This window comes from Perna viridis, chromosome 12, assembly GCF_037379345.1.
Source record: "Perna viridis isolate PV_CMFRI_1.1 ecotype Kerala chromosome 12, ASM3737934v1, whole genome shotgun sequence".
Taxonomy (NCBI): Eukaryota; Metazoa; Mollusca; class Bivalvia; order Mytilida; family Mytilidae; genus Perna; species Perna viridis.
This window is the reverse complement of record NC_142456.1, coordinates 13,714,500-13,734,632: the sequence shown is the minus strand read 5'-3', so window position 1 is coordinate 13,734,632 and position 20,133 is coordinate 13,714,500. Positions and strand designations below refer to the sequence as shown.

The 20,133-nt window shown below is 33.3% G+C and overlaps 1 protein-coding gene across 6 annotated transcripts in view; it reads right to left on the bottom strand.

Annotated features, from left to right (window-relative positions):
• Positions 1 to 2,941: 2,941 nt before the first annotated feature.
• LOC148601287 (membrane metallo-endopeptidase-like 1) overlaps positions 2,942 to 20,133 on the bottom strand; it is a 44,596-nt gene continuing 27,404 nt past the window's right edge. For 2 of the 6 annotated variants that reach the window (XM_088554561.1, XM_088554560.1), the window contains exons 16-23: positions 17,456 to 17,507; positions 16,374 to 16,441; positions 14,274 to 14,407; positions 13,675 to 13,740; positions 12,642 to 12,740; positions 12,016 to 12,092; positions 8,283 to 8,382; positions 6,629 to 6,783 (exon numbers count right to left, since the gene is read on the bottom strand). In XM_088554561.1, the coding sequence (XP_088410687.1) occupies positions 6,739 to 6,783; positions 8,283 to 8,382; positions 12,016 to 12,092; positions 12,642 to 12,740; positions 13,675 to 13,740; positions 14,274 to 14,407; positions 16,374 to 16,441; positions 17,456 to 17,507 (641 nt within the window). In that variant the 3' untranslated portion in view covers positions 6,629 to 6,738. Of the gene's footprint in view, positions 3,178 to 6,628; positions 6,784 to 8,282; positions 8,383 to 9,487; positions 10,667 to 12,015; positions 12,093 to 12,641; positions 12,741 to 13,674; positions 13,741 to 14,273; positions 14,408 to 16,373; positions 16,442 to 17,455; positions 17,508 to 20,133 lie in introns of those variants that run through there. The other 4 variants (XM_088554566.1, XM_088554564.1, XM_088554563.1 and 1 more) reach the window with 3 other exon arrangements.

Genomic DNA, 20,133 nt, shown 5'->3' with positions numbered 1-20,133 from the left:
ATATTCAATATATAAACCGGAAACGAATGTCAAACGAATATCGAACAGAAAAAAATCCTGTTTGATATTCAGTTTGATATTCAAATCCATTCTATATTCAATATATAAACCGGAAACGAATGTCAAACGAATATCGAACAGAAAAAAAATCCTGTTTGATATTCAAATCCATTCTATATTCAATATACAAACCGGAAACGAATGTAAAATGAATATCGAATAGAAAAAATCCTGTTTGATATTCAGTTTGATATTCAAATCCATTCTATATTCAATATACAAAACGGAAACGAATGTAAAATGAATATCGAATAGAAAAAAATCCTGTTTGATATTCATTTTGATATTCAAATCCATTCTATATTCAATATATAAACCGGAAGCGAATGCCAGTATCAATCAACAACAGATAATGGACAGCGAAAACCATTCGGCAGCGCAAGAGAATTACAGGCAACGTACAATAACTACAAAATAGCGGGAAACTAGAGAAACTTCATTCAGCGGTTCAAAATTTTTGCACAGCAAACTTTCTCACTGAAATGGTTCATTACAAATACAGATATGCTATAGTTTGGGTTTATGATCCAAAAAAATCGAAAATCGAACGAAAGAGAATAACGATAAACCCATCTTATAGAAAGCGGTAAAGAATAATTTAAATGTACAATAATTGCAAAAAAAAACTTGGAAAAACATGTATGTACAAGTTAAGTATCATCCTTTATAAAAATCAGACAAAGGGTGATTCGTACATGTAAAAACCTTTCAAAATCCAGTTATATTTCTTATTTCGAAGCAGTTACAGATAACAGTCATAATACTACCAGTCATTGTCAATTCAAGATTTAAAACGTTTATAGACATGGGTTGGAATTATCACTTTGCACTGGTCCATGCTTCCAGTTTTTAATGGAGTCCGAGTTGCTCATTTGCTTTTGTTACTTTGTATGTATGATTTTAGTTACTTCATGTTTTTCGTTGTGTATGTCTCTTTTCCATGTCTGGTCTTTGTCCCTGGATGACTTTCTTTTGGTTACCGCTATAACCTTGGTTCCCTTGATTACTCTTTTAATTACTCTTTTAGTTACTTTGTGTTCTTTGTTGTGTATGTCTGTTTTCCATGTCTGGTCTTTGTCCCTGGATGACATTCTTTTGATTACCGCTATAACCTTGGTTCCCTTAGTTTCTCTTTCATTACTGCTATAACCTTGGTTCCTCTTTGATTACCGCTATAACCTTGGTTCCTATGATTACTCTTACAAGAGATACCATTCTTGATTTGGTTGCTTCAAACAAGAGATTAATGTATCATGGATTTCCTTAAAATGCAGAGAGGACTATCGCTACGTAATACTATTGCATATGAGGACCTCAAAACGTTTGTTCAGTGGGTTTTTTACACTGTTCCATCTCTACCATATAGACTATGTCATAATTTAAAATTGGATTAGTATGCAAAATACCAAAACGAAATGTCGTATGCAAGCATCTTTTAGGAACATCGAAATAATTTAATCAAAAGGAAGACCATAAATGCACATACCGTTGTCACGATTACTCCATCATCAAGTATATATAGCAAAAAATAGAGGAAAAAGGAAAAATGGAATAGTGATGAATTTATAGTTTGGTATTTTGGGATGTCTGGACATCTTGTCAATTTGTTAACATGTTTGATTTATTGTTTATCCTTGATTCTTTTACAATATTTCCATTTTTAGTTTTAACTTTTTCGTTAAAAGACCAATAGTTCCGTTGTCTGAATATAGCTGAAATATTGCTGCTCGGACGTTAAACCCCAACAAACAAAACATTTTTTCTAATCCTTTACTCATAAAGTCAAATGAACAGTCTTTAGAATTGATTGTGTGTAGAACAGACGTCGATATGAAGTAAAATTTTGATAACTTGAGAATTCCTGAGAATTAAATTATACTCAAAATCTGGTTGACACAATGACAGTTTCTGATGGCGGACTTGACAACCGTATTCTGTTTAGGTCTGTGGTTATTTTCTGTGTCAACGTAAATTCACCGCTTACAATTCGACCGGTACTATTTCTTGAGATAACATACGGGTTATTGTCTGATTTAGCACCACTAGAACTTTCGTAACAGCCGCAAACTACAGACAGTGATTTTCTAAAGCGAGCTCCACTGATACAATATAGAAAAAAACTGCAACATCTATTAATGTATAGGAGAAAGAAACACACAGAAGATATTATATGCTTAATTTGTTGTTCCTTTAAGCTGTCATTAAGGAAGGAGATATTCGAATCAAGTGTTACAAAAATGGAAAACGGAAGTGTGCAAATAACGATCGTGAACGAGGCAAATAGAAGAAGCAATGCCATCTGCCGACGCCTGACGTATCCGCGTTTCTGATAAGTCGCACTGTGACGTAGCGGTGATGATTTTATTTCAGAAAGCTTGCTGTAATAAAATTTGTCCGATGCTTTAATGTGGCTTATGATGATACAATTGCTGATGATTATAACTGTAAAACAGATAACTAGAAATCCATTGTGTAACCATGGCCACACATCATACCAGAAAACTTTTACAAAAGCGTTAGATACAGATACGTAACACAGAAGGTCCAATCGAGTGGGCGGAGTAATGTCCGAGGTGAATGTAAAATGAAAATCTTTAACTACTACGAAGAAAGCAGACACGGCACATATTTGTTTTGCTTTTTTCCTAGTACAAAGATTATGTGTTTTCATTGGAAACAGTATTGCTAGCGACCTTTCTGCACTCATTCCTGTAGTAAACAGTATTCCAAGATCACTAGTACCCCATCCAAAAAAGTTGAAAATTTTGCACATGATGTGCGCGTGATCTCCGCGATAAATAGCCGAAGGAAAGTTTGCATTTACCCAATGAACAGAAAGAAGAACTAGAAGACTGAAAATGTCCAAGCATGACGTCAGAAAAATAAACACTGAAGTCGACACAAATCTGAAATACACACTGCGCATAATTTTTAAGACGAGAATATTGCAAATAAAGCCGATCACAATTAAGACTGGCGGTAAATAAACATCGATGACTGTTACGAAGCTGGTTTCTTCAAGAAGTTTGACCGTTATCAGTGTTGGCGTAGATGGGTCCGTCGGATATGACGTGTTTTCCATTTTCTGCTGCCTTAGGGAATGCCAAGAATTCTGGACTAAATGAAATATATAAAACAATGTATTGAAGTAATATTATTGGTGCTGTTATTTTTTTTTAGTTTCATAATGCTTCAAGGATGCTTTCTCTATTTGAAAAGACCATTAACTGATCTCTGCATCACTGGATTTGTTCAAAACCTCTTCCATAGAATGTTATAAAAATAGGTTTTTAGCCCTTGAACTTTTTATTTTCAGTGTATTTTAATGAAATTATAACTCAATTTACTAAAATGATATGGAAAATCTTTCCTTTTTTCCTTGATTCTGATGGTGCAAATAGTCAAATTAAACTTTCAAAATGATGGTGTTTTTATACCATGTTTCAACCACTACCTGATTCTTACAGGGACTGATACTTAACTTATATGCTTTGTTAGTGGTTCTTGAAATTTCAAGAATATGCTTTTTAGTGGCGCCTGATAAACTTACTGACGATAAGTGTAAAGTTGCTTGAAACTTCATATTAGGTTGTAGTTTAAAATTGTTTTTTGCAAGAACTAAGTCAGCGTTTAATTTTTGAAAACTGATTTATTCAACGGGTCATAGTTTTCCTTTCCTCGTTTGTCTACCCCGGGCTTGACTCTTTATGAGCAACTCGCCGTGTGTTTCTAGAAAAGCAGAGGACGCTTACCCTACCGGTGCACATGGTCCAAGCTCCCAGTTTTTAGTGGAGTCCGAGTTGCTCATTTACTTTTGTTACTTTGTATGTATGATTTTAGTTACTTTATGTTCTTTGTTGTGTATGTCTGTTTTCCATGTATGATTTTAGTTACTTTATGTTCTTTGTTGTGTATGTCTGTTTTCCATGTCTGGTCTTTGTCCCTGGATTACATTCTTTTGATTACCGCTATAACCTTGGTTCCCTTGATTACTCTTACAAAAGATGCGTGTTAAATCTATATAAAGAAAAAGTTTTGTAATGTTATTTGAAAAAAAACAGCTGTTACGACTTTTAAAAGTGTAAAATATATTTAAAAAAGACTTACGGTATGATTTGTTCGCTATTCAGTCCATATTTTCAACAGGTAAATGAAACCTGATTTAATTATCCTATTTTAAAGACTATCTTCACCAAATATCCCGGAAATTAGATCATTATTGTGTTTGTTCAATTGATACTTAAATTAGTGTTGTATATTCACCTGCATAGATGATTGTAAGGTATAGCTTCAACTTAATAGCCATTTAATGAAAAATCAATTCCCCAAATACGAGAAAATTAACTATACGAGAAGGATTTAGGAATTTGATTTACATTTGCAATGCTTCATTAATTAACTCGTGATTATTGTATTCATCTGAAAAAATATGAGTTGATTACAAACATTAGAAAACAATCTCAAATATTAAAAAAATGCGCTTGCTAAAACAGCGTTTTCGTCATGTTGAGCACATTGTAATTGTGTTTTGTTATTTTTTCGTATCAACTATCAAATTGAATGTTTCTCGACACATATGCTGATCTTAAAAATCCCACAAGGACATTTGATTTAAGCCTTGTACAATCAAATTAAAGTATGATTTCCCCCATAAGAAATCTTTAGCAGATAGTTGCCACTGCAATTCTGCTTGCAAGGTTCCTAAGCCGACTCATCCTTATTGCATAATATCTTGTTAGGATGACAAGCGCCAAGTCAGGTCTTCTCAACTGAAAACATGGACCATATTATGCCTTTCCGTGGTTGTTTGTCTACCTCATTACCCAGTTGTCAAAAACCAGTTAGATCCTGGTATAATACGTAGTCCTTAATAAAGTCTAATCATTTCTTTATTCATATCTTTTTAGCCTTGTATCTTAACAAATGTCTGAACATTGAAAGATTATATTTGATAATAAAATAAGGAACGCAATGAAGCTGGTGGCAGACACAATTTGTTTTCGCTTTGTTTTTGTTTACTTTTTAGGGGACTGGATATTTTATCACAAGATAACAAGCGCTGCACAGAAACCTAGTATTTTTTTGCTACGAAAAAAAACAACAAAAACAAAAACAAAACAAAGCATTACATTGATAGTTTACAACTAGTTAAAAAAGACCAATTCCAATTTCAATACAAATCTGTGTAGGTTACTGAATAATTTAAATAGCTCTCCAGGTTATAACTCTGCCCTACATTATAACACATTAAGATTTGTTCGTGTTTATAAGAAAACGCCATCTCTCAAACCAATCGCCAAGTTTATCTAACGCAATCGTTTTCGGATTTTTTTAATCTACTATATCGTTGGCATACAATAATGCTGATAATTTTTTATCTAGTATATCGACCCCGATGTTAAAATCTTTTAGGGTGCACTATACAATATTCGTCGTACAGAACATCCGGTCTTGTAACAGTATGAGTGAAATTAAAAAAAAATTTAAACAGTTGATGGGTTGAAAGAATCGGTCGAGGGTGTTAAGTCATTATTAGAATCACATGCAGAAAGAATGTAACTGGAAAAAACCATTTAAATATAGAAAACCTGCAACCTCTGATAAAATTGAGATGGCTGAAGCAGAAGTTACCTTGATCGATCCCGTCATTACTGTTAGAAAATACCAAAACTAAAGAGCGTAAACAGTTTTTAGGTTTTTATTCCGCGGTTTCGTCTCTTATAATACCTTTTCTCACCATTCAACATATCAATGAAGTCATTACTGAATTTTGAAACTGTTTGTACATGTATATCACAAGTTCCATTATTTTCTTCAATAATGCCATCATTTCACTGAATTTATACATTGTTTTTTTTGCTAAAAACAAATTGAGACTCTTTCCTAATGTGAGATGAACATTGTACATTCTCAAGGTATGAACGGTACCCGCCATGCAACTGAATGACGAGGTCCCTGAAACACACCCTTGAAGGATATGAATATACATATGTGGATCTGTCATAACTCGTGATGGTAATACTCAAATGGGTAATAATATAATTTATTCATTTAATTTAGCAATACTTCGTATATGTACATCGAGAAGACACGATGCAATTAAAAAAAGACATTTGATATTTATACATCGTATATCTGTTGTTTTTTAAAGTTATAATGATAAAAAAAAATTGACGGATTATAATCTCATTTTAATAGATGGGTTGTAGTGACTTGACTTTCCTCTTTCGTCTACCCCGGACTTGACTTTTTATGAGCAACTTGGCGGGTGTTTCTAGAAAAGCAGATGGCGCTTACCCTACCGGTGCACCTGGTCCATGCTCCTAGTCTTTAGAGGAGTCCGAGTTGCTCATTTCCTTTTGTTACTTTGTATGTATGATTTTAGTTACTTTATGTTCTTTGTTGTGTGTGTCTGTTTTCCATGTCTGGTCTTTGTTTCAGGATTGAATTCTTTTGATTACCGCTATAACCTTGGTTCCCTTGATTACTCTTTCAACTTTTAAAAGTATTTTTCTCGTTCAATAGTTAATGTCCAGTTGTCATATTTTTTTTCTACTTTAGTATTGAATTTCAAAATCTGACAGATGGTATGAGGTCTTTCAATAATTTTCTTCTTTTTCCACAGGAGATACCATGCAAGGGACTGTAACATTCTTGTGCTACACATATGGAATTCCTTTACTTCTTCTTTAAGCATACAAAGACACTGTTGTCAAGCAAATGCTAGAAGAGATAAGAAAACCTTTAAAACACATAAAGTTGTTCCACCTGTTTTCCAAAAATGTTTAGCGAAAGGAATGTCAAAAAGAATGCCAAAGAAGTGACATTGATGAGTATACTTATAACGTTTGTCGTAAAGTTTGGTCAATAGCTTTCCTTTACCATAGAGTTCTAAGTGTAGGTAAAGATATGAGGCTGACTTCACAATGTCTGTAGTATCCTTTATCTCAAGTTCTTTCGGGGAGATGCGATGTATCAAATCCCCGAAATTAGGATTGTTTGAGGATAATACGTCATCTATATAGCGGAAACTGAGATTAAAGGATCTAGCCAAACGATATTCTTTCTTTCGGATCAGATCAGCTATAAAGTCAGCATCATGAGAGTGAAGGAATAGGTCAGCAAGTAAAGCAGCACAATTTGTTCCCATTGGAATGCCGGCCGTTTGTTGAAAAACACGTCCACCACACTGGACAAATATGTTGTCGATTAAAAATTCCAGCATTTTGTAAACATCTTCTTCTGTATATTTGGAAGATGATTTAGAATTATTTCTTACGAAGTATGAGGAATCTCTACCAAGAACTATGTATTTGTTTCTAGGTGCACCATCTTTTTTGGAAAAACAACGATGTATAATGTTTTTAAGTCGGGATTTTAACTGAGTATGGAGAAAAGAAGTATACAGTGTTCAAAAATCAAATTTATTAATGCTATTAAATTCATATAATAGTCTTGAACTGATTGTCTCCAACGGGAGTAACAAGTGTTGTTGTAGGCCTACAGACCGTCTTTGACGGTTGTGAATATAGAAGTTAAAAGTTTTGAAAGAGGCTTGGTGGTACATTTTGCAGATCCAGCTATGAAACGTTGTTTGTATGGATTCTTTCGGAGTTTAGGAATCCAGTACATAGACGGTAAATCACAATCATCGTCCTTAGTAGAGAGACCAAAAGAGGATATTTGTCATGTATAGTAGACAATGTTTTTGCTACATCGGGGTCTTTTAAAACTGATGTAGCTTTGGCACTCATTTACTACTTAAAACTTTCATTCGTTTCAAAATTAAAGACCTCACGGCCTTTAACCACACTGACAGAGAATCATTGTCTTTTTGTTCTCGTTTTATCCATTTTTCTGCATAATCCTCCACGGCACCCATAAGAACTTTAAAGTTATAATTCCAATTTATGGAGTGTGGTTCACAGTACTTGGGACCTTTAGAAAGGATATTACGCAGAGATTTGTTTTCGATAATGGTTAAATCTCCCGTAACGACGTGACAAGGACCATATTTGAATGGAGAGTTTTTGCAAGAACATTCAGGTGGTCCTCAATCTCGAGGTTCTGCAATAGCCTTTTATAATTGAAAATTTTGGACTCAGTGGGTGAAGTATAGGAATATGAAATAATTAGTATGGATTCGTCTTTGAAATATGAGGGAATTTTGTTGGTTACGTTTTTGTGATGGAGGATGTTAGACAAATTAATCGCATCTATACCTTTGTTGACAAACGGCAGTGGAAGAAATGATCGTTTTTCTTCATCTTAAAGTAAGGACTACTAGCAGATAACTGGCATGCCAGCTCCACCAGTTTCAACCTACAAATAGTTATGTCCCTATCATATGTAAAATCAATCCCAATTCTTCCCATGCGGGATTGAGAATCACGGTACACCATAAGTCACAATAATGACACAACCCATGTCATGCAAAAAACAGTGTTTTAATTTCTAGGTAAAGACCCTATGAGCGAATCAGTGTTAAATGTAATACCAAAATATGCTGTCATGAACGATTTTACAACAATTACGAATGATCCTATTCAACGGTTTACTTAACTTATTGGTGTAGTAATTTCCCGGTTGTATAAAGATTCATTTCGTTAAAACCCAAAACATTGTTACAAATACGAGCAAATCGAACCAGTTTTGATATATAAACACCATATGATGGTGACAAGGGGACGCACCATCTAAAACGGATATTTGACAGTAAGGAATGAAAAATAATCCCTTTCATCGTAAATTTTATTATTAAGTTTACCATTATCGATATGACTACTAAGATAAAGAGACGGAAATTCGTAATGATCAAAGTTTGCTCAATTCAAAGACAGATCTACAGTTTCTACATTAGTATAACAATTGAAGACATAATTGTTTAGGGCCGAAAATACCGGGTATCAAAAGGTGTTATTAATTTTTTCTACCAAATGTTATTTGGAAGGGTCTTTATTTATTCTAGCCATAAATTGTGATTCACAAATATATAGAATATAGAATATACAGGAACATATTAACTGTTAGAATTATCAAATATTCTATTTGCCTCATATTCATATTACATGGCTAGATTTGTGCCATCAGATTCAATCCTCTTCTGAAGCCATTCATGGAAATAAGCTCCAGTTAGGTACTCAGATGCACTTTAAAGAATCATGTGGACGGTCAACAGTTCTTTTGAAAGGCCTGATTGACCTTAGGTCCTCAATCATCAATGACTTATCAAAATGTTCACGCACTGAATGTGCATTTGCCATTGACCAAGGGCGCTTTTCATAATACGGTTCATTCCAATTGATCCACAGATTCGTGCACCATTATTAGCCAACACAAAGTGGTTCGTCTCAGACAACAAACCAGACGAACCGGAAGGAGAATTAGAGAAAGTTGGACCACACCAGTCAACTGAAAACAAGCCTGGTTTCTTTTAAATGTTTTTACTGACACATTAGAAAACATATCTTCATTGTTTTTTTTTCTCAGTGGCTGTAAATAAATAATCTATTTGGAGATATACCGGAATGTGACTATCAATTTTGCTATCAATATTCCATATAATGCTTCAGTTGCTGTCCTTTCGCTCAGACCAGTCTCAACTCCGTATTCTCAACTTGAATAAACCAAGTAAAGAGCAGTAACTGTTACAAAGTGCCGATTTGATACACAATAGATACATTTATTTTATCTCAAAGGCACAACATCCAAACGACAATGACTGGGTATGTGGTCGGTAATTGATTTTAAATTGCAAATGGAAGTGAATTTGGTGGTTTTCTTTTACATTAATGAATCACCTCCTGATTTTCATATTAAAAAAAACTGCCACTTAATACAATTACACAATGATGAGAGAAGTGACTTCAGTAATATAGACATACAAATAAACACACCAAGACACCCATATACACTCATCAACTCATGAAAAAGGAAGAATATTTTTCTGCCTTTACGGAAAGACAATTGTGAATAAATTAAGCCTAGATAAATATGATTTTTGTTGTTCAAAATTTGGAACATTTTCAAGTAATGCAGTCAGGACACTTCCTCAAAATTTTGCCACTGCACTTTTACACATAACTTTCTCAACTGTCTGTCAGCAACTGTTTTAAAGATGATCCCATCTTGGGAAAGTTGCAAATGTATTTTTGTCTTTATATATACATTGTCTAAAATTCATATGTTAATAGAAAGGAGATTTTCACCCGGCCATTTTTTTCCTCATTTCATGCTGTAATTACCTTACTTTAAAACATGATTTCGTTTCGTTTCTTCAATAAGTATTGTAAATCAAACTTATTTGGGACCATCACAGACACTTCCATTCAGCTTATCATTTATATTCTTTTAAAAATATTAACCATTTCGTAATATTAAAAAACAATAATATAAGTCCCTGTATTGTCATGAACGTCTACATTTTAATACTGATCGGAAACACACGGTTTTAGTGTTCTTCTTTACTGTCTATTCAAATGCAAATCACTTTCACCTCAACTGCATCTACCAGACATAACATTTCTTTTCTGGATTCATATAACTACCGACCGGGCACCCATATACTTTAGAAAATTCCTTGGAATTCTGGAGACCACCTATTACCCTGAAGTTAGAGAAAAACAATGTTCGTTTGACTCAGGTTTCCTATATGTCCGAAATCATAACCATTGGTTGTGCTTATATTTAAAGGGATCTCCTACCAAACGTTTTTGCGCCGACATTTAAACAAATATTCCCGTTTAACATAGGAATAGTAAGGTAACCAAAAACAATCACCAATATATTCATAATACAGATGCAAAGACTTGTGACTACAAAGAAACTACCATAAATAAAACAATTTACTGAAAGAGTACAAGTGACATAGAAACAAAAATTATAAATAAGCAACCTGAACTCCACTGAAACTGAGATTTTGGAACTAGTGCACCTGTTTGGTAAATATTCTCTGCATTTCAGGAAATACGCGCCAAGTTGCTCAAGAAACTGCGACATCATGAACAAATCTGTTCGCATGTTTGAGATTACCACACTTTAACGAATAACAAATTCAAATACTTTTTTTAAGAATAGAAATCAGCGTTGTAGAATAATATATTTTTTCAATTAAATTTTAACATTTGTTTTCCAATTTGCAGTACTTCTGTTTAAATTGTGTTATGTAGGGAAAAATCTAAAGTTAGTCTGGTGATGAATTTAGAAATTTTTGTTATGTTAGTCTGGTGATGGTTCAAGAAATTTTCATCTGGTGATGATCGAAAGTACATCTGACCACATTCTCTGAATTTTGAAATTCACGCCAGTTATTATTTTTATAATGTACACTCGGATTCCTAGTGCATTTCGTCGCATTTTCTTTAGTTATGATTAAATATATATAGGTAGCCGTTTGACTGCACTTAGATAAATGACTGCTAGATATATGAGATTGATACAGATTTATATGATAGCTTTCCAAACTTGATAGACAAATATGACACTAATCTAGAACGTCAAAAAAGGGGAAAAACTAGTCTTCAATACATATGTCAGCTACTTTTTAAGTATATCCCAAACTTTATTCAAATTAGTTTATTAGTTTTAGAGGAACATAACATAAACAAACTATCTGATCATTATGTACATAGCGGACATTGCATCTCAATACTGCATTAAAATTTAAATCTTAACAAAAATCCCAGTGATGTTAATCGATCGAAATATTTAATCAATAAGAATCCGATAATTAAATGTTCAAAGAACTTTATTACTTTTAGTAACAATATGTCAATATTCCTTTTCTACAGTAGATTTAAATCTTAGAAATGAGAACAATGACATTCCAAGTTCATATTAATTATATTTCCTGATCACGTGATTATATCATTCAATGACAATAAAGAAGTATCAAACCAAACCACAATTGCTGGTCAGGTGATGTTTCTGATTATCTTAATAATAAAGGAAACTTGCCTGAAACGAGCCGGACTGTGTACTCCTGTAAGTATATGCTTTTTAGCGTCTTGCTTTCTTAAGTTGGTGCAGCGGATCTATAAAAGTAATTGACACAATTATATATATCATCATAATATTCTATTTTCGCAGACATCTAATCATGTCATGAACAAATAAACAGGTCTTTCTAGAACAAATGGGCTTGTCTACACAGGCAAAATTATTTCACGTGATTTTCACGTGAATTTCACATGTTTTCCACATGAATTGAGCAAATTAACTAAGTGACAGAGTTCACGTGAAATTCGGGTGAATGGAGCCTTCACGTGAAATTCACACGAAATGTTCACATGAAATTCGTGTTTAGTGAATTTCTCATGAAAATCATGTTAATTTCATGTGAACTTCACATGAATTTCACGTGAAAAATATTTGCCTGTGTACCCTTCAATTGCATAAGGACAATTCTTCAAGCTTTCAGCTCCGTTCGGATAGATTATGTATATCTTTAATTTTGCCGGTTTTTTTCGCTTTCACTTTGTTATTTATTTTACATTAGAACTATGCGGTGTTTGTATGCCTTTGATACTGGGTTTTATATATCATGCTTCAGTATAATATATCATATTTTTAAAGTTTTGCACCTGAGCATATCCAAGAAAGAATAGCTGTTCGTTAGTTAAGTTGACACCTGGTAATTGTTTTTCTCTCCCGCCATTATTTCCTAACCATTTCTGATATCCCTTTAAAAAATAGTTGAATTTTTCATTATTTTTTTTTATAATTTCAAACAATATATGTAGACATCAAAGAATTTCTAAAATAAAAAAAAAAGAAACACACATTACCATGTTCTGAAAATATTATACAATTATCTTCGTACAATACTCTTTTTTAAATAAAGCATGACAAAAAGGTAAGAAAACAATTGCAAAACGTTTTGTTTTATATTTACACATACAAAGCATACAGACATATCAGCAAATATTGGCAATATCAGACATACAAATATTACGGACTATAACATAATATGAGCTAGCATAACATTACAACGAATACATTATAAAGAATATGCGGAATGTGTTTGGGAAGAAATTATACTTACACAATAATTATCTAGATGAGAGAGAGAGAAAGAGAATTTTGTTGTCATCAATTGCCAGAGGTCAGGACTATTGCATGAAATTACAGTATTAAATCCCACCGTAAAAAAATGATTAATTTAAAATAGAGGGTAAGAATTAAGGCGAAAGAGTAATCAAGGGAACCAAGGTTATAGCGGTAATCAAAAGAATGTAATCCAGGGACAAAGACCAGACATGGAAAACAGACATACACAACAAAGAACATAAAGTAACTAAAATCATACATACAAAGTAACAAAAGTAAATGAGCAACTCGGACTCCACTAAAAACTGGGAGCATGGACCAGGTGCACCAGTAGGGTAAGCGTCCTCTGCTTTTCTAGAAACACCCGCCGCGAACAATATTTGCTGCGTTGTGCTTGGGAGAGGATTTCCTGAAAGTAAAAATGTTTTGTACCAAATATAGACAAATATTTTTCCAGCACGGACGTATCACCTTGTTATGCGTAAACGTTTTCAACTCTACTTTTATTGAGAATGATAAATACCAATGATTTAACCCTTATGTCAGGCTCGTTTATTCAATGCTTACTCTGAAACTCTGTTTTATTCCACCGTTATCAGCTATATTCTCTCCTAATGTTGTAATCCCGTTCATCTAACAAATATATGTATATATATATATTGCAATGAATGTATATATGAATATTGCAATCGATCTATACAATTATTAGCCTTTCGATTACACAGGCTCTACTCTTTAAAAGTTTATAGTTCATTATATCAAATCAATTTTCAGGAGTTGGATAGTATTGTCGTATCCATTTGCACCGAATTGTTGACCACTGTGTCATAGTTTCCTTTTCTTTTTTTCGTCTTTCACGAATGTAGTGTCATTTTATTTCTAGAATAGCCTACTTTACCGATGCTCGAAGTTTTTAGTGGAGTCCAGGTGGCTTATTTCCTTTTTGTTTTTTCATGACGTGATATCATTTAATTTCATGTTTCTTTGTTGTATGTTCTATTTTTCTTTTTGTTATGCCTGAATTGCATTCTTTAGATAACCATTCAAAATCTGGATACATTGATTACCCTTTTATATCATACCATCATTAATACAAATATTGCACAAAGGTAATTCACTAGAGTGTTACAATTAAAATTGTCAGTAATTTGTAACTTAAAACTGACATGTACATATCCGGCCTCTGGTACTTTAAAACGCCCATATTGTTCTTCAAAACATTGTGCTTTAGCTTTGAACCGATCTATCGCGCTATCATTCCACCATTGTTGAAGTTTTCCATCCTTATCGTATTTCCGACCTGAAAATAAATGACATATTCAATATTCTATAAGATTAGTAGTTATGCGGTGTACTCATGACACACACACACACACACACACGAATGGCCAATAAATATTGGCGAAACCATTTATTATACTATTGATATTTTTATGATCGACAGCATACAAAAAATAAATAAAGTAATTAATTTAACTGAATATGTTGATTAAAAATTATGAATACTTTCATTAACAAAAAAAACATATTGTAAGTGTAATCTATGGAACCAAGAAGCGAGCAGAATCAAACAAATTTATCCCAAGGATAAAAACTAAACGGGAAAAATAGACACACACACACACACACACACACACACACACACACACACACAAAAGAGCATTAAATAAACTTAGATAAAACGTACGAAGATACAAAAGTCAAAGAGCAACTCCACTAACAACTGAGTGCATGGCCAATTTGCACCAGTAGGGTAAGCGTACTCTGTTTTTTTCTAGAAACACCTGATGACTTGCTTTTGATACATCAAGGGTAGACGAAAGAGGAAAGGAAATATTATAATACGGTGAACATGGTTTTCATGGTACAGATGTGAAACAACTAAGTCTAACATACTTTTAGAACCGAAAGTAAATATAGTTCCAACTTGTTTACTAAAAGTGCCAGATAGTACAAGATTCTGGAATAATAGATATCGAATATCACTGTATCAAGAAATTTTAAAGAGTAATCAAGGGAACCAAGGTCATAGCGGTAATCAAAAGAATGTATTCCAGGGACAAAGACCAGACATGGAAAACAGACATACACAACAAAGAACATAAAGTAACTAAAATCATACATACAAAGTAACAAAAGTAAATGAGCAACTCGGACTCCACTAAAAACTGGGAGCATGGACCAGGTGCACCAGTAGGATAAGCGTCCTCTGCTTTTCTAGAAACACCCGCCGAGTTGCTCATAAAAGGTCAAGTCCGGAGTAGACAAACGAGGAAAGGAAAACTATGAACCGTTGAATAAATCAGTTTTCATGGTGCTGATGGATACACCATAATGATCCACGAGTCATGATGGCGACCATAAAACTTCAATCTTGAAGCGACATAACCCTGTTCCAGAAGCCTATTTGTTAGAGTTCTAGCGCGATACAAAAAGTCTGCGTAGTTTCAGCAAGCTCTTGCATAAAATTAGCAATAAGGATTACTCATGTACAGTAAAACATATCAAACCCTGGAAAACCAAATCTTATAAAGTCAATTTATATAACTTTCAATACATTTACTGTAAACGTTTTAATTTTCGCGATTGCTTATTTTCGCGAATTCTGTCAAGTGAACATATTTGCGGATATCAACTTTCGCGTTTAAAAAATGATTAACGTTATATAGTATTAAAATCAATTTTTCGCAGATTTCAGTCCACTGCGAAGATAGCGAAAATAAGTACACTGCGAAAATTAATACGTTTACAGTATTACCAGTTGTTAACCTAATACAACCTTTTGTCTCAATGGGGAATCGGTTCAGTCAGTTTTTTACAGTACATCCAAATCCTCGGATTTATTTATTTTCTCAAACACATACAGTGAATTGTCACTACATTGTGTTGAAGCATGGTAATAAGGGTTCAATTTTTCCAAATGAACGGATTTTAAAAAAAATACAGTTTGATACAATACAATAAAATCAAATGAAAAAAAAAAAGAAAAAAGTCAGAAAAGTCTATTAAGATCTCCAAGTTTTAACCAAACATTTTTTTTATTTTCTGGTAGTTTATGTCTGGAATAAGAGTATTAAATAATAAAATTTTCAGTTGATGTTTCGCGTCATAAAAAAACCTGAATCCTAGTGCGTTCTTAATTGCCTTAACCCTAGTTGTAATTGATGCTTCGCTTTTGTCCAATGATTTTCGAGTTTAGGATATCTAACAAGGACTACTCTTCATGCCAGTTTCAAACCATTAACTTAAATGTTGATAAACCATACCATTATTATCGAAGCCATGAGTGATTTCATGTCCAATTAGTGTGCCTATGCCTCCAAAATTTAAAGACCTGAAAAACAAGAAGAAATAAATCTACAGTTCTTTATTAGAGTATTCAACCTAACACATCTCCAAGCAGCCAAAGACTTTCATCTTCTCTTTTTCAAACTGCTACAGTCAGCCTTTTAGAAATTCTCGGATAGTATCAGTATCAAACAGACGTCAAATAAAAGCACTCACGTTTTCATGCCATTGCAAGATTCTTCGGAGGGAGGGCTGTCTGCAGCGTCTAGAGTGAATTTTAAATGTCAGACAATGTTTGGGGCTCGACAACCTATTCCATTAAAATACACCAACCTCCACTTAAACTTCAATCTATGATGTAAGGTTTTTTATTCATAAACTAGAATAGGAGGTATCATCCGTAGAAAAAAACTGCAATATTTGTCTGGTACTTGGTGAGACGACTTTCAACTAACTAAAATCTCGATAAAATTTAAAAAGAAGACCCAGATGAGATCGACGGTTTTATTACATTTTTAGATGTTTCAGGATTTTTGATACGTAAAGGACGATATCAATAAATGTTTTTTTTAAACCACTCTTGTAGAAAAGCCACTAGGACGTTAGTACCCTATGACGTTTATAATGTAATTACAATACAAAATAAGTTTCTTTTCGCCTCGTTTTTTAACGACTTAAAAGAATCTATAAGGTTCTTGAACAGGATTGGTTCATATATATATATTGGTACTAAATATGAGAAAACATAATTGAGGTATAAAAAAGAAAACCTTATTCAGAAAAGCGCATAAAAACAGAAACAAACAAGGAACATAAACAAATTTGGTCTTCTTCCATCATGGTTCATCACAATTCTACCTATCGTAAATTTACCTTTATTGAACTTCATAGGTTTAACAATGCTTGGTTTAAATTTTGAACAAATGGATTTAAAGTTTTCAATCGAAATTTTACATTTTGCTGGAAATTTGAATCTTTGTTTGACCAAACATGAATAAACCATAAAAATATGCCCATGGAACTACAGGGGTATCTTAAGTTTTTGTTATACGTAACATACCATGGTTGATCCATATGAAAATGAGGTTGCTGAAGTATTCCCGCTGGAAACACTAAAACATGACAGTAAAGTGAATTAGACAAAATTATTGTAAACCAAGATTTTTCTCGAGCGATTTATTTTTTTTCAATTTCTCCAGCAAAAGAAAATTGTACAAATAGTCGCCGCGTATAAGTCCCTTCGTTATGGAATGCATTCTCTAAATAGAATGTTAGTCGAGATAGTAAATGGAAGCGAAATCAATGGTTGGCCTCTTGTAGTAATATCGCTACTTTAGACTGTTTGTAAACAATTCTCCCATACTAAGTCTGTTGATGATCACAAATAACAAACATTTTTTTCTTTACCTTGCAAGAATAACATGTCTTTGATTTATTGACAATCTACAAAACTTGACACTTACTAGCTGCTTTAACATACAAATGTACTGTGTCAGTACAAGTATATCGAGCTAGATCATATGAACCATGGTATTTTCTCTATTACAGAATTAATCACAATGACATCATGTGAGGGCGTTGAAATTACACAGATACGTTTCATTCCATTGAAATCTTTAAGTACATTCTGGATATGGTGTCAGTTTTACGCATGATTAATTTTTATGTTATTTTTTGTTAAAGATCAAATGTTTTAGCGTTTATGCAAATACAGTTGGTATTGTCTCATTTAATGGTAATGTTTTAATTCATCTTTTAAAATTTAATTTGTATATACAGGATTCTTTTCCACCATTTCTGTATTGTTTACTGTATTTACATTATGATACTTCGTTGAATTAAATATCGACAAAGTGTGATAGTCCGTGGGACACCTTACTAAACTCTCACCCCAGAGGGATTTTTGCAGACCTATATAGGCTGAAATATATTTACATTGGAAACATTTATTAACTGTTTGCCAAAAAATAGAAAAAAAATAAATGCAGCCGTGTCATGGAAACCAGGGTCTAAAAGTCGGCCACGAGGCCATTTCTGAGGATACGGCTTTGAAACAGTTTGCTTCCTTCCACGTAGAATAAATACTTTTCAGATACAAAGCCTTGAAGCAAGTGTGTTTACACTTCTGTAAACCAAATAATAAAACATCAGTAAATCCTTTTGAAAAATGTAATATTGAATTTGAAAACTATCAATCTTTAAAGAGGAAGTACTCGTACACAGTATTCCTCTGACTTCTGATATGTATATAAAAAAACTGTAGTCTATTGGAAGTAATAAAGTTTTTTTTATATAAAATCAACAAGATATTTATATTTAATTTAATTTTTAAATATGTAAAAGGTGTTTATGTTACAGACAATATGATTGGCTTTTCTAGTATATAAAAAAGACTGAAAATTTTAGAAATGATGATCTATATTTATACGTATATAGATCTTGCATGTAATTGATAATATCACAAAAGAAGATCAAAAGATAAATATCTGTATCCATGATCAGACATCTATTTAATTGTAATATTACAACTAGCACTATGTGTAACCGAGGAAATGAATTGCATGACCAATTCACTATTCCATTTTTCATCACCATGCAAAATTCAATCAAATCAAAGATTAGCTTTTGTAACTGTTACTTCATAACAAGTTCATCCTTATTGTTATTTCTGTCTGCGTTTACAGCATAGTCATTAAAATTTGCATTCCCTTAATTGTTATAAGGTGAAAAATAGAAGGACTCAACATTTTTATCAAGACTTTTTTTCTTACAAAAAGCAATCGCCTAATTATTATTTATAGGTACCTAGAAAACAAATTTTATTGTATTTTCGTGATAAACATGTAAAGTAATGGTCAATTATTTAAGAGTAATCAAGGGAACCAAGGTTATAGCGGTAATCAAAAGAATGTATTCCAGGGACAAAGACCAGACATGGAAAACAGGCATACACAACAAAGAACATAAAATAACTAAAACCATACATACAAAGTAACAAAAGTAAATGAGCAACTCGGACTCCACTAAAAACTGGGAGCATGGACCAGGTGCACCAGTAGGGTAAGCGTCCTCTGCTTTTCTAAAAAAAACACCCACCGAGTTGCTCATAAAAAGTCAAGTCCGGGGTAGAGAAACGAGGAAAGGAAAACTAGGACCCGTTGAATAAATCAGTTTTCATGGTGCTGACGGATACACCATAACGATCCACGAGTTCATGATGACGACCACAAAACGTCTGTAGTGATGACTTCAATCTTGTAGTGACATAATCCTGTTCCAGAAGCCTATTTGTTAGAGTTCTAGCGCTATACAAAAAGTCTGCGTAGTTTCGGCAAGCTCTGGCATAACGTATGAGTTGTGATATGAACACTCCATACGCAGGGGCCGACGGGATGTTGCCACAGATGAAAGGAAAGTTGACAATTTTGAATGAAAAGTCATCACGTTTGTCGTAAAGTTTTCCTTTACAATCGATTTCTAAGTGTAGGTCAGGATATGAGGTTGACTTCACAGTGACTGTAGTATCCTTTATCTCAAGTTCTTTTGGGTAGATGCGATGTATGAAATCCCCGAAATTAGGATTGTTTAAAGATAATACGTCATCTATATAGCGGAAACTGAGATTGAAGGATCTAGTCAAACGATATTCTTTCTTTCGGATCAGATCAGCTATAAAGTCAGCCTCGTAAGAGTGAAGGAATAGGTCAGCAAGTAAAGGAGCACAATTTGTTCCCATTG